This window comes from Elgaria multicarinata, chromosome 4 (assembly GCF_023053635.1).
Source record: "Elgaria multicarinata webbii isolate HBS135686 ecotype San Diego chromosome 4, rElgMul1.1.pri, whole genome shotgun sequence".
Classification (NCBI taxonomy): domain Eukaryota; kingdom Metazoa; phylum Chordata; class Lepidosauria; order Squamata; family Anguidae; genus Elgaria; species Elgaria multicarinata.
The window spans coordinates 69,842,920-69,857,892 of NC_086174.1; the positions used below are offsets into that span (position 1 = coordinate 69,842,920).

General features: G+C 38.4%; 1 protein-coding gene across 5 annotated transcripts in view; it reads right to left on the minus strand.

Moving 5' to 3' along the window:
• The window catches only part of ARID1B (AT-rich interaction domain 1B), a 433,853-nt gene that overhangs the window by 341,113 nt on the left and 77,767 nt on the right, over positions 1–14,973 (minus strand). For all 5 annotated transcript variants that reach the window (XM_063124513.1, XM_063124512.1, XM_063124510.1 and 2 more), the window contains exon 3: positions 3,241–3,378. In XM_063124513.1, coding sequence (XP_062980583.1) covers positions 3,241–3,378 — 138 coding nt within the window. The remainder of the gene's footprint in view (positions 1–3,240; positions 3,379–14,973) is intronic.

Sequence of the window (14,973 nt, forward strand, 5' to 3'; positions counted from 1 at the left end):
CCACCATGATTCATACTGTATTTTCTGGCAATTAGCTAGTTTCTCTTTCAGATTTTTGTACCTTAAGTTGCACTATACTCTCAATTAAAAAAGAATTACTTAGGTGATTTTACCCAGCTTTTAAATATTTCTTCCATAGCTTTCTCAACCAGAGTCTGCTAGATTCTAAGTGCAGAATCTCAACTGGTATCTGAACTTCTTTCACACAAATCATCCATGTCCTCTAGCACTGCTTTCAGTAGAAGGGAAAATATACCCCTTATTTTATAAGTCTGGGGTCTCCAATGTACCTGCAGATACTCTCTTGGTGTCTGCCAAGCTCTCTGACCCTTCTGATTTTTATTTTATTCTTAATTTGTGGGTTTTTTTTAAACTGGGAGGGTGCTATGCTGCTAAACAAAGTGCTGCCCTCTAGCACCATCTTTATTTGGGTTCAAAAGAGTGGCATTGCAGTTTGGAGCTCAGCTCCCACCTCGGCCTTGTACTTAGGTTCTTGTAAAAGTTACTTTTCTTTTAGCCTCACTAGTTTGCTTTCTGGGAAATGAATGCTTTGTGACCGACCATGTCCATCATGGTAGCAATTTTATGAACTGGAAAGGTCCCAACAATGGAAGCCAATTTCTGAGAGTACCCACAACATTCACTCAAAATTCCACATGTGCTCACTGCCCCAGAGGACCCCTGGTTCTCAGCTTTATGGCAACAAAAATGGATTTGAAAATATGTGAGAAATGCCTTATCAGAAACATTCTTCATATGTTAGTGCTGTTTCTTTACATTAATTGGGAGAAAAGAACAATAAAATATTGTAACATTTTGAAAAACTTTAATAGAATACTGGCATTACTTTTATTAGTTTTAATGCTTTTATCCAAATCAAATACTGTTTCACACACACACACACACACTTGTACAAATCCTTTGCTGGCACCTGATATTTAGGAGTTCAGTTTTGGCTAGAATGCAAAAGGATACTGACCGAATTCATTTTGGTTTCACTCTTCCGGTCTTAACTGCTTCTTTTTCCAGACAGTCCTTAGGCTGCGGTTATTTCTGGGACTATATTGGAACTCAGCCTACCAAAATACTTACCTAAACGAAGGACAACAAACTATCTCCAATATAACATATTTCTTGTTTGCATACCGTAAGTGCTAGCACACTGAGCCACCCTTTTACCTCTTCTGAACCTGGATATTTATAAATAATAACCAGTTTTTGGCTTGTACACATAAATGTTCTCTTATTTATATTAACATTTATTCAAACAAATGCTTGGCCTGGATAGCATAATTAGATATAACTCCAGTGTTAAGTCAGTATTATAGGTACATTTTAATTGCTAAACAAAATTCACTGAAATATCTTGGACTATGCCTACCTCAAGGAACTTCACAGCTAAATTTCAAGGTAATTTCTCAGATGTGGCAAGAATGCCTCTTAAGTATTCTATCCTGTTGCCACATTCAGTCAATAAGTGCACACACACAGAGACGTGTCTTCACTGACTGCCCTACGATTACGCATTCTCTTCTCCTGGAATCTCACCAAAGCTTAAGCCTTTTAGTGCTATCTCAAAACATTTAGTGTCTGTGAAGAAAAGGCCAAATAGCAGTCCCACCCCACAGTGTACACTAGATTCTGTTGTAATATTTATTAGCACATGCTGTACTCCTTCTCCATCACTTTCACTGACAAGTTCTGTAACCCCAAATCATTACACGTCACAAAACGGAATATTGCTACACATGATCACTTTTAAATTCAGTTCAAGAAAGAAAGAAAGAAAGAAAGAAAGAAAGAACCATTTACACATTCCTTTAATAGTGTCCAATAACATGATAGATATGGGGTTGCCATATTCTGAATCCACAAAACCAGGACAATATTTATTTACTTATTTTTGCATTTAAAACACATAAATCATGTTACGTACCTTTCCCCCACCTAAACATATATAGGATTGTGTCCTGAGGGTTGCTGGAGTGGGGAGGAGGTAAATAAAAAAATCTCTCTTTCCCCACTCCCGTCCCTTCTATCTAGCAATTTCTGCTAGACAGTGGAAGGCACATTAAAGCCCATGTTCTTTGCAACTCTCCCCTGTCATCTCACATGCATAAATAAACTGCTCCCACATCCTCAGAGAAAGCAAATGTGCCCCTACAAGGCTGGGTAGTTTCCCTCCATGCCCTCTCCCAAAGAGAAGACTTTTTAAGCACCCTCAGGCAGCGCTGTGTGGAAAAACTTGCTCCAAAGTCTGCTGGGTGTGTGAAGAAGCAAAGTTCGCAGCTGCAGTTTCCCACCAACTCTAGGCAAAGCCCCCACCAAACAGATTGGTGGGGGGGGGGGGCAGTGATAGAAAAAGCAGGACTGAGAGGGCAGGCAGAAGACTTCCACTCACTGGAGCCAGATTGCAATGATGGTGCTGCTGGGTGGAAGAGGCGGACTTTGAACGAGTAGGCAACAAGGAGAAAGTGCTGGTGATGGTGGGGTCTCAGGAGGGGACCCTGCTGCCCACTTGCTAGTCTAGCTGCACTCAACAAACTCACCAAAGCAAATGCAATTCCTCTACCCAGGAAGTCCCCCCTTAGAGTAGCCAAAGCTCCATGCTGGCCTGCACTCTCTTCTCCCCATCTCACACCCGCTTCCCTTTCTAGTCAGTGGGGAGAGAAGGCGGTTGGCAGCACTTCGCTCACTGCTGCAGACTTCTGGTGTTTGGGGATTGGGTGGATGCGCACACGCCTTTTTCTCTGCTACCACCACTCCTCTGCTCAGGCTAAAGTTGCCATTTTTAATTTCGCCGGATGGCCAGACCAGGAATCGGGGATTCCTGACTAACCGACTGGTACATTTCTTAATTTCCTGGAATCCGGGACATTCCCAGTTTTCCAGAAGGTATGGCAAACCTAGACTGATATGAATTATGTATACACAAAAGCAAATATTCAGCAAAAGAATATTTCAGTATTTTTTAGATCACCGGTATGATGGAGGAGTCAGCAACAGAATATATATTGATAATTTTATCTAGGTATAAGGAAGATTAGGAGGCATAATTTTGATTCTGCAATGTCTTACTCCTGCTAAAAATCAAGATAATAAAGTGCCATAATTTAAAATAAAGATAGCTGGAAAAAGCTGGGTAAAGGTGTAGAAATTAGGCCTTCTTTGGTTAATTCTCTTTTACATTCAAAATTTAAACAGCATGGTATTGGTGTAGAGACATTGAGTTGGGCTTACCTGCTGTGTCTGGTATCTCTGCTGGGCCTGTGACAGATACTGGGCCTGGGGTGGCAGATGCTGAGGTTGTGGCTGCTGGTTGTAATATGGCTGTTGGCAGTAACCAGTTACACCTTGTGGACCATACTGAGGCGGTATCTGTTAAGAAAAGAAAATAACCAAGACAGGTGTAAATTGAAGAGAAAAATCAATGCCTGCAATTCTATTCCCATTTATATAGAATCAAAGGATCCTAAGCACACTCATAAATGCCCTGATGCCAATAACAAGTCTCTCTAAAGGAAGGGGAGGAGTTAACTTTAAGCTGAAAATAATTAATATTTTTCAGTGACATGACAGTATTTCAGTCAGATTCTATTAAAGAAAGTAGATAAATTCATTTCTACTGTACTGGTTTCACTGAATCAGATTTCCCCCCCTATCTGGGACATTCAAACAACCAAATATCAACAATGTTTGAGAATGGAACTTATAATCTGAGTTGTTCCTCAAATCTCTATATAGGCTGTGTTCAAACAACACAATAGTCAATGGTGGGTTAATAGTCAACTCCAAGGTTGATTATTGAGGAGGTACTCCCCACACTACATGATTATAATCAACCATGGTGTGGATTAAGGCCAGCGTCGAGTTGACCATTACTCAATGGTGTATTTGATTGACACATATGCCCCGCCCTCTCTACCCCCCCTCAACACTCCTGCTGGTATCCCATCAGCCATTGAGAGTTCTGCTGGCTGGGCTAGAGTGGCAGCCACCACTTTGGTCACTCTTGCCAGGGGACTCCGTAGTTGCCAAAAATAACCAAATGTGTGTGATGAAATAGTCAACAATGCCAGACAGATGACCCAATAACCAATGGTTGTTCAAATAATCAACTCTGCACAGCGTTGGTTACTTGCTTTGGTTATGTCAGCCGAATAACCAACCATGATATGAAAACATCCTGACAGACGACACTATAACCAGCCACTGACTATTTAACCCATCATTGGTTATCGTTTTTTGCCCAAACCCTGTCATAGTAAGGGTCAAGGTGGATTCCATGAGCCTCCAAGGCAGCCTCACATTCAGGCACTGATCAGTTAAACACACTTAACTTTAATGTAATAACATCATCATCTCACCCCAGGCTCCAGAAATCTTTCCTAAGAAGTAATATTTCTCTTTCTCTTCCCTGTGATGAAGCAGACAGGGCAGTGGGGCAGGGGAGCCTAGAGATGATAACTGAGGGGATGTGTGGGGGGCAGGGGCGGGCAGGAATAGTACTAAAAAAAAAGGTTTGGTACATACTATACACACGTTGCTAGCTAGTGAAGCATCTGTGCTAGAAGGAAGTGATCAGGATAAATATATTTATCTCCACAGAGTTTTGGAACTGACACTTTTTCCAGGTTTTATCTCCTACCTTAAATTTCTGCAGTGAATTACATGCTTGCACTCAAATCCTTCAAGGAAGTAGGGCTGTAACATTCGGTCAATTAATCATTTAAATTGATTAACAACTTTCCAATAAAATTTAAGAGATGCCCAAGATTAATTGAGCAACTAAATTCTTTTTAGGTTACTTATTTTTTTAATATAAAGGACAGGTATCACCTTTGAGTAGGCATTCTTCCTTCATAGAATCATAGAATAGCAGAGTTGGAAGGGGCCTACAAGGCCATCGAGTCCAACCCCCTGCTCAATGCAGGAATCCACCCTAAAGCATCCCTGACAGATGGTTGTCCAGCTGCCTTCTTGCTCATTCAGAAGGGAATGCCTGTTCCAAAACTTTTGTGTATAATCTAAAAAGCAGGAATGTTAAGCACCAAATTACGGTGTTATTCATATGCAAGTATAAGCAATTTTAATAATTTAATCAATTAAGAGCATATAATTAAACAACTGTGATCAGTTGAAATCCCTGCAAAGAAGCAAGTCCCACTAAAATCAGTGGGGCATGCATCCATGTAATGTGTTTAGTATCAGATGGAAAAGGATATAAATTTTGGGGAATCCCCAGTTTGGATTCTGTTAATGTTTATAGTGCATACAACTGTTCCTGGAAAATTTCAGATTTTTGAATAAGTCAGTATTCTAATTTGCATACCCTGAAATGTCAATTTCCCCTCTCCAACATGTTCTATAATGAGTGTTGTCTGGATCATGGTTACATCCATCCAATAAATAGGCTGTGCCATCACTGAGATGTGACACAAGGTTTTCCCTGTGCTGACTAATGCCTCACCAATTTAATTACCTTTACACCACCATTGTTTTTCTTTTCTTTTTTCTCCTTCAGAGCCTATGCATTGCCTTATATTGCTAAAGAACATGATTCCCCCAATACGTTAAAAGAAAAATCTGAAACACTCACTCATAGCAAACCGATTCCCCTGCAGCAAGCTACCAAAGCCCCTATTACATAGGTGTAGAGATACATCACTCCACTGGCAGTGGATGAAGGTAGCTCTAAGAGAGACATTGTTATCCCAACATAAACAAAATGCTATCTCAAATGGCACTTGCTGCATCTGTATTGGTGTGCTATGAGCTCTTGTTACAATTGGTTTGTTTTCCCCTCTAGCCTCACAAAAACAAGACAAAAGTAGCTCGGAAGCAAACATTCTTATTTATTACACATTTCCTTCCCTTCACACATGTTCATTTCCAGTATTGTATTTTGAAATTCTGTTATGTCTTTACATACACTCTAAACTCACAATTGTAAGTACTGAGTTGAGTTTCATAGGAAGTCTAAGGAATCTTGCTTGCTATTTAAGTAAAATCTGTAAATGAATTCTCTTGTCCATCAGAGGGCATGAGACGGTGATGCTTATCATCAAATGCATATTAAACAGCATGTAATAAAGTACCTCATTATTATTGTCTGTGTAAAATAAAACAAATTTGGAGGACTGGATCCAAGATTTGCCTTTTGCAGGATGAAGGGCTCTGATCACAAAAGGTACCTCCAACCCATTTTGGGAAATTCCCCACCCCCACCCTATACCACAGTTCAATGCTCACCCAATTGAGCAGGGTCCCCCGATTCTCTGACTGGGTTCTCACAATCGCGTGTGTGTGGCAACAGTGAAAAGGCAAATTCCATGTTAGGGATTATTAAATAAGACATTAAAAACAAACAAGTTCTTCTTATGCATGTCTCTTTACTACAAAGTATGCCATAGCTGTCCGTGTTAATTTTCATTTTCCCACAGGCCACATGAGCTAGTTGGTTGGTTTGTGGAGAATGATAGACTGCCTTCCCTTGAAATAGCAAGACTTGAGCACAAAGATATCTATGGAGGCATCTCATGTATGGCATAACGTCATCATTTTTATTCAGTTTGTAGGTTGTCATCACCTATGTGATTTCGATTATTTAACTAGCTGATCTTCATATCCAACCATTATATGACTGAATTATGAAATGCAATAATAATAATAATAATAATAATAATGTATGCATAACTACATAAATATGTTTTAGACACGTAAAATTTTCAATATATGAAATCTAAATAATGTCAAATGTTGCCAAATCAACCTGACTGCTGTGTTTGTAGATGCAACTCACACAGTATATGAGTATCATTTTTGCAGGTAGCTGTAGTATGGAACAGTACTTCCATTTTTCATGTCAATGCATTTTTGATGTACTGAGATTTTGAATAAGTTTGCTACTCTTCACAGTGAGAGCCAAATAAATAAGTCTACTGCAACAAAACAGTCAATCATTTCTAAGAAAATGTAATCTTTCCTTCCATGAAAACACAACACAATTTCATTGTCATGAATTGATAAAAACTGGTTGCCACAAACACTAGATGTCATTATAAACTGTTTCCTTTTCTGATGGAAAGAAACCTAATACTTGTTCGGGTGTGCAAACACAAATATCTACATGTGATTCCAGTGCTACAAAGTTAAGGACATTTGGCCTTCCTCTTTAGAATGCATTTTGATCAATTAATTCCATCCTGCCTTTTTTTAAACCCCTCAAACTGATATATAAGAAGCAAGAAGTATTTTGATACACAATAATATTTACTCTCTCCTTACCTAATTGTTTGGATAGCTACTGAAATAACTTTGAATTACGACTTTCAAAATAGCTCACTCACATTTATAAAAGAACTGATGTTTTTTTATTTTAACAAATTCTTACCTTACAATTAAAAAGTAAGATATACCACCCAAAAGCCAGCAAATACATAGCACCAAACTAAAGAAGTAGATTTATTGACTATTAAAAATCTGGGCATAGTAAAACCAAGTCTTAGCCTGGTATCTAAAACTCATTAGATTGGGTGCCATGGAACAAGATAGGGAGAATATTCCAAAATATTCCATTTGTCACTACAAAATATTCCATTTGTCACTACAAAACAGAATCTGGTGAAGAGCCTCTGACAATCTTAACAAATAACTAGGGTCATGTGGAAGCAGGTTATCCTTTAGAGACTTTGGTCCCAATATTTATTTATAGTTAGTAAATTTATATCCCACCTTTCTTCAATCATGGAACTCAAGGCAGTGGATATGGAGTTTCTAAGCCATTTAGAGCTTTAAAGTATTTTGAATTGTGTCTGAAAGCGTGTGAAGTTGCTTTAAAATTGGCAGGATGAGTTCCTATTGACAAGTTATTGATTAGGATAATTTTAATCAGTAGCTTGAAAAGGTATCTTTTTTAATTTCAATAGTAAGCACCATCAATAAATGCAAATATTGTCAATAAATACTAATGTCATTAATGCTTACTTATAGAAACCACAAGTCATAAGACTATAATGCATTACCAGAATTAGCAATGTAAGTTCTACCATTCTCTGATATTCTCCTTAAATATAGATCAGCCACTGCCACCAAAATATATAATAAGGAAAAATAAGCCCACTGTTGAGTTTGTTTAGAATTCTAAAGTCCCTAAACCAGCTCCACTCTTCTTTTGAGGCTGCAATCCTATGCCCACTTATTAAGAGTAAGCCCCACTAAACTCAATGGTATGTACTACTGAACAGACATATATTGCTTCACCTACACATATCAAGACATTTTATGTAGTACAGCCAGATCCCAAACCTACACACAACATTCTAATCTGTGGAATTTCTTTCGATTTCCAGTATTTGTCAAGCAATAATCTTGCAACCAAGTGTCAACCGAATGTACTTCACCTTCAACAAACAAATCCTAGGATCTAATGAAAGATTAACCTGTAAAATTTGCTTATTCAAATCAACTTCAGACCATGGTTTATGAAGGTGGCTTATGTCAACAAACCATAGATTATGGCAAGGAAAGGCAACCTGATGCCATCCAGATTATCATTAGCCAGTTGGCTGTGGCTGATGGCAGTTGTAATCTAAAACATTTGGAAGGCACCAGGCTGATTACTGTGATGTTACATGTATGTAAATAGTGAACCTGTGACTATAGAAATGTATTATGTTATATATGACTCCATGTTTATGTTAAATATATCAGGGTTAGATTTGTGACAGGAAGAATAGTGGATCTGCATATGTGAGATGACTGGCTGAGTGTATAAAGTGGGTGAAGTATGTGTGATATAAACAGGATGATTTGTCTATGTGAGGCAAATAGGGTTTGTAAAAGAGATAAGATAGGGATAGGATGAGATAAGTCAAGACAGGGACTAGATGATAGAAGGTTTACATAAAATAGGACTTTAGAACAGGTAGAGAGAGGGAAGTCTTGATGACTGTGACGTGACTTACTGAGAGACTGATTAGGTTTATTGTGTATGAGAGAATATACTTTGATAGGGCTATAAATTATTAATTTTTTATATATATAGCGCCATCAATGTACATGATGCACTGTTCAACAACTTAAGATTCAAGTTAATGACTATTCCTTTGTTTATAAAAAAAATCTGATGCCTTCTGCTCTTAGCCAAATAAGAGGGAAGTAATAAAGTGAACATTACAGGTAACAAAAGTCAGTGTGTCCTCGCAGATAAAGGACTGTGTGTGCCAGAGCCTAAAACAACTAGTGGCAACAGAAACAGTGGGGTGGGGTGGGGTGGGGAATGTGTTTCTTGCTGGGGTGAGACAGGCCTTAGAGAAGGGGAATTCTCACTGGTAATAGGCAGAAATGCCTCAACTACCTCTATTTGAATTTAACACCCATGTGCAGTTAATCAGAAGCTTCCAATCTCTTCCTTGAAAGTGCACCCAGGGAGAGAAGAGTGGAAGTACAGTTCATCCCTGTCAGGTTTATTGTGACGTCTGAATGCAAGCTAATGGATGGTTTGTTATGACCAAAGTAATATTCAAAATGCAAGGAGGCTTGACACATCCTCCATCTACCAAATCAATCTTCTAAAATGTGCCTGATTTGTAGGTATTAAGAAAAACAAAGGGTGGGTGTGTTCTCTTCCACATGCTCTTGTAACTGAGTGTAAGTCTGGACTTCTTCATTATCTATCTGCACCCCATCGTAAACCCAAGATGTGTGATGTGAGAGCACAAGATACAGCTAACTTGCTGAAGCTATCCTATGCAACCAGCCTTGAGTTCCATAACAGACAAAAAGTAGGCTACAAATGTACTAAACACATAGAGGTGAACTTTTAAAAGACTAAAACATCTTATTCAATTTTTCATTAAAGCCGACTAATGGTATATGTAATTTACATGGACTTTCAGCTCTTAGTGTGCAAGGATTTCCAACATTAGGATCCAGTCACAATTGAGTATTCAACAGAAGTTTGCCAAATACTTGCTCCCACCAACTTATGTACAATTTTGAAGCATCATCTTACTCAAATCATTTAACAATTGGCAAGAAAATGTAACCATAAATCCAGATTAACAGAACAAGAAAAAATATGATTAGATATTCATGAATAAATTAAAGAAAAGATATACATTTATTTTGTTTTCTTTTTTTAAAGAAACAACTAACATCTATTTTCTCTTCCTCTCATTCCAGTGTGTTCTCTATGCCTTCTCTCCATCCTCATCCATGTGCTTTGACTGCTACAAGATGCCATGTTCTGACATTTCAGATAGCTGATATAACATAGCATCTAGTAGACTAAGGTGGAGTTACAGATGTTCCCAGCTGGAATCTTGCCTCTGCCATGAAAACACTGATGGCCTTAGGAACATCATTCTCTTTATGCCTCAGCCCCCCATCTCTCATATAAGGATAATAAAATAATACTGAGCTATGTTACAGGATTGTTGTATAGACTGCAGCAAGATAATTTATTTATTGCATTTCTATACTGCCCAATAGCTAAAGTTTTCTGGGCGGTACAGAAATGCAAAATGTGAAACCATTTGAGCATTTGAAAGTTCTGCGTTATTCAGCTATTTGCCTATCTCACTTCAAAAGCTATTTTAATAGATTCTTTTTATCTTATTTAGTAATAAGAATACCCATGCATCGCTCTGTCCTAATTTTCTTAAAATAATTTAAACACAAAAATTATGCATTTAATAAGTCACCTGGCTTATACTTAGTGTTTGTTCTCTATAAAAACTATATTTAGGCCCACAGGTATACAGTATGTCCAATAGAAGTAATCTGTAATTATTCTCAGGTTCTTCAGAAAATAACAATAAGCACCAAATAAAGGACATTTCTTGAAGAATAATGACAAATTGCAATTAGTTACTTATAACTAAGTCACTGGTTATCCATTCCTCCCAGACAGTTGTTAATACCTAGGAATTTAACTCAGGCAGTTATTAATACCTTTACCTTGATCATTATTGCATTAAAAGTACTATCCTTACAAATCCTGATTTTTTTTCTAGCTAAAATAAGATTTGGATACAGATTTAGATCTTTGAAAACCATCTTGGAGAAGTGATCTTATTATCTGTTTTCTGACATATTTAATTTTCTCCTTCAGAACAGGCAACAGAATCCTAAAAACGTACTTCAGACAAACAGCAAATTTTTCACAAGAAGGAGGTTGTTTCCTGGGTGAGAGAAAAGTTATTGATTCATACAGGAATCTAAAGGAAATGAATACTTATTTCCACCCCTCCCTGCTACCAGAAGTAAATTATTAATTCTCCCATGCAGATTTTTGTACTAGGGCCAGACCTGACACTTCCAGAATTCTTCCACATAGCTATAGGTATCAGATACCAACTAGCTGGAAAACAGGAGAAGGACTGTGGCAGTACTGAATTCTACTGCTTCCAGAGATATGGCATCAGTTCAGTTCAGTTAATACTTCATATCAGGATTGAATTAGGCAATGATCCATTTTGCTTGATCCAAACAAACTTGTTTAAATCCACTTGTTTAAACCCATTGCCTGTTATTGGGTTACTTGAGGGTTGTTTTCCCCTCGAACAAGCCATGTCGCCTGGGTTGAGATGACATGACAAGCCATGCCATTGGGTTAATGGCTTCTGGCACAAAGTGGCATGTGCTACTGATTTAAACAAGCCACCACGGCTTGTTTCAGTCACAGTGTCTGGTTTGATCATGTGAACTGCCCCAATATGTTATGGCAGAAATCACTCATAGACATTTCATAATAATTGTGTTGAGGGAATGATATTAAAGGCAAAACTGAAGTACTTTGGCCACATAATGAGAAGACAGGATACCCTGGAGAAGAGGCTGATGCTAGGGAAAGTGGAAGGCAAAAGGAAGAGGGCAAGATGGATGGTTGATATTCTGGAGGTGACAGACTTGACCTTGGGGGAGCTAGTGGTGGCAACGGCCGACAGAAAGCTGTGGCGTGGGCTGGTCCATGAAGTCACAAAGAGTCGGAAGCAACTGAATGAATAAACAACAAAGCAAACATTCCAGAATAGGTATGTCCAAAATACAGCATATGAAAGGTAAGGAACAGGAAAGGTTATCCTTGAAAATGAACTAATATTGTAAGCTGAATAACTTGTAAACCAGAAAGGGGGAGAGAAGAAGGCTGACAGCATACCAATTAAGTTAAATATGTTCTCTTGTCTGATCCCAACTCTCCTTCCTTTCTTCCTTCCATGTCTTTTTCAGGAACCACTTCATTAATCTGCATAGAATGTAAAAGTTGGGACAGAGGAGGCCGCAAACCCATTTCATGCCAAACATCTAAAAAATGATTAGACGTCACATATGCAGGGCTTGGTTCAAATACAATACGAGTGTGTACCTAATTTAAAATAAGCTAGCTTAAACATACTGATCTAACTTTATATATGAAAAAGATCTGTTTTTTAATTATAAAGTGAAAAAGTTGTAAATATTAATTTCCCCCATACATCTATGTGCAGCTGATTTCATCCTCATTCTGCATACAAAATGTTCTTCAACTTTTTTATGGGTTTCCTCTTAGTTCATGAATTGGTTAAGCATTTGGAATATGCACTCACACTCAAAATAAAAGGTTTCATTCTCAATTACAGCCAGTGTTGAACTCACTTGTATGTGTACACAAAAATTAACACACAAGTGTATAATTGTAGTTTTATGCTCAAGTGCCCCAATTATGCACTTTAAAGCAAATTCAAAGGAGCGATTGAGGGAATTCAATACCTCAGATCCATAAAGTCTTCAGAGTACTTTCTAACAAGACAGCTGCATAAATGGGAATATTCCAAGCTACGAAACAAAATTTGAAATTTCATTCAAACAAACATGAAACTGAGGAAAATAGGTTTTTATGACGCTGGCAAATAAAGTCCTGGGTGTACTGGAGCTTGTGCTACACAAGAATTATGGTGAGAAGTTGCCTTCTCCCTTGAACCAAAAAAACTTAAGTCACAGTATGGGATTCCCAAGTATATATTGTTCTTTTCACGTGTAGAATGCATTGCATCAACTCAGCCCACAATCTTTCCAAATATTCATAGAGGCCATCCCCGTTTGGAAACACTTACTGGGTTCAGACAACATGATAACCCATGATGGGTTAAATAACCCATTGTGGATTATTTAACCCCTCATAGGTTATTGTGTCATCTGTTGGGAATTTTTTAACCCATGTTGGGTTTATTTGCCCAAAATAACCCACACTGATAGCCCACTGCCTGCAGTAGGCGTTATTTAACCCACCAAGGGTTATCATGCTGTCTGGTATTATTTATTTATTTACTGCATTTCTATACTGCCCAATAGCCAAAGCTCTCTGGGTAGTTCATAAAAATTAAAACCATTAAAACCATTCAAAGTATAAAACAACAGAATAAAACCATGATATAAAATACAATATAAAAGTCTATAGAGTTGTGCAGCTGGCACAGTTCTATAAATCCTTGAAGGCTGGCCAGATGGGGATCATACTTCATAGGCAGCTTCTCCTAGTAGGGAGGCACCCCAAGTGCCCAAAATAGGGCACGGCACAAATAAAACTTTGGAAAATAAACTGCCAAAAATGTGTGTTTCCCCCTTAGCCTAATGTGCACAACTGCGCTGGTACAAATTCACAGAAATGCAAATTTGCACAAATTCGTGCCTGAAAGCTAGTGCATTGTAATGCACATATTTGGCTGTTTCTTTATTTTTGCTTATTTTCCAAATGTTTATTTATGCCGTTTTTGATGCAACCCAGATTTTCTCTCCCCTAGGTGTAATTGTGCAGGGGTTTGCAGTTGGATCGGGTACCTCCCAACTAGGGGAGGTTGTGTATGAAGTTTCATCCCGATACTGAAAACTTCCAAGGGTTTTAGTGCCAGCCCCCTTTTTTGTGCACTGGGGATTTTTCTCCTCCAGGTAAAACTGTGCAGGGTTTTGTTGTTGGATCAGATGCCTCCTGATGAGAAAGGCTGTGTGTGAAGTGTTGTCCCAATGTTGTCCCAATCCTGCAAAGCCCCAAGGTTTTAAAGCCAACTCCCCTTTTGGGTGCACTCGACCTGAGACCTGATTGAGATCCTTTTAACTGGAGGTGCATCCATACAACATGTTCTACCACTGAGTTATTGTTCTTCTCCAAAGGTGTATCATCCTTTAGCACAGATGTGATGCAAATGTGATGTATGTGTATACTTGACTTTACACCCTTTGGTAGCAGAGTGACAATATAATTTCATGAATTTTAACTATCACAAAATGTGAGATTTTCCCATTAGCATTCTTTTGTCATATTTTATATAATAAACACAATCATTTTACCACACACACATTTAGCTAAGTTAACATTATATCAGATAACACAGGCCGTTTCTACACCTGCCTTTTTTCCAGGGATCGTCCCTGGATCCTCCCTGTGCATGTAAAGGACACACAGGGGATCCTAGGAGCAGGCAGGGACGATCCCTCCATTTTCCTGGGATAATCCTTAGGTGTAGAAAGGGCCAAAGATTAATATTAACAGCTACCGATTAAAACAGAAGCATTTGCTATTTACACAGCACAGCAGAAAACAGAATATCCACCAGTATTCCTAAAAATGTAGGGAAGAGCAAGACAGAGAAAACAGCTCGGTAAGAACTGCTCTCTATTTTGGAGGAAATCACTTGCCCATCAGCACTTCTGTCCAGAGGTTTAAGAGCTTTCTATTTTTATAAAGAACATGAGGGGGAGGGGAGTGACTCCATCACTTTAATATAACCCAAGCTGCCAAATTGGATGTGCCAAAGGGGAATTTTAAAGAGATAACCTCTACTAAGACTGCAGTGTCAGCTTTATAACCCTGTGGCTGGGACATGTGCTGCGAAAGTTGGACTGAACCATCCACACTATTGAGATTAGAAGAACATAGTGAGGAAAGCGTCATTCCTGTCATTCCTTCTTCTGATGACCATTGATCTAGTTTGA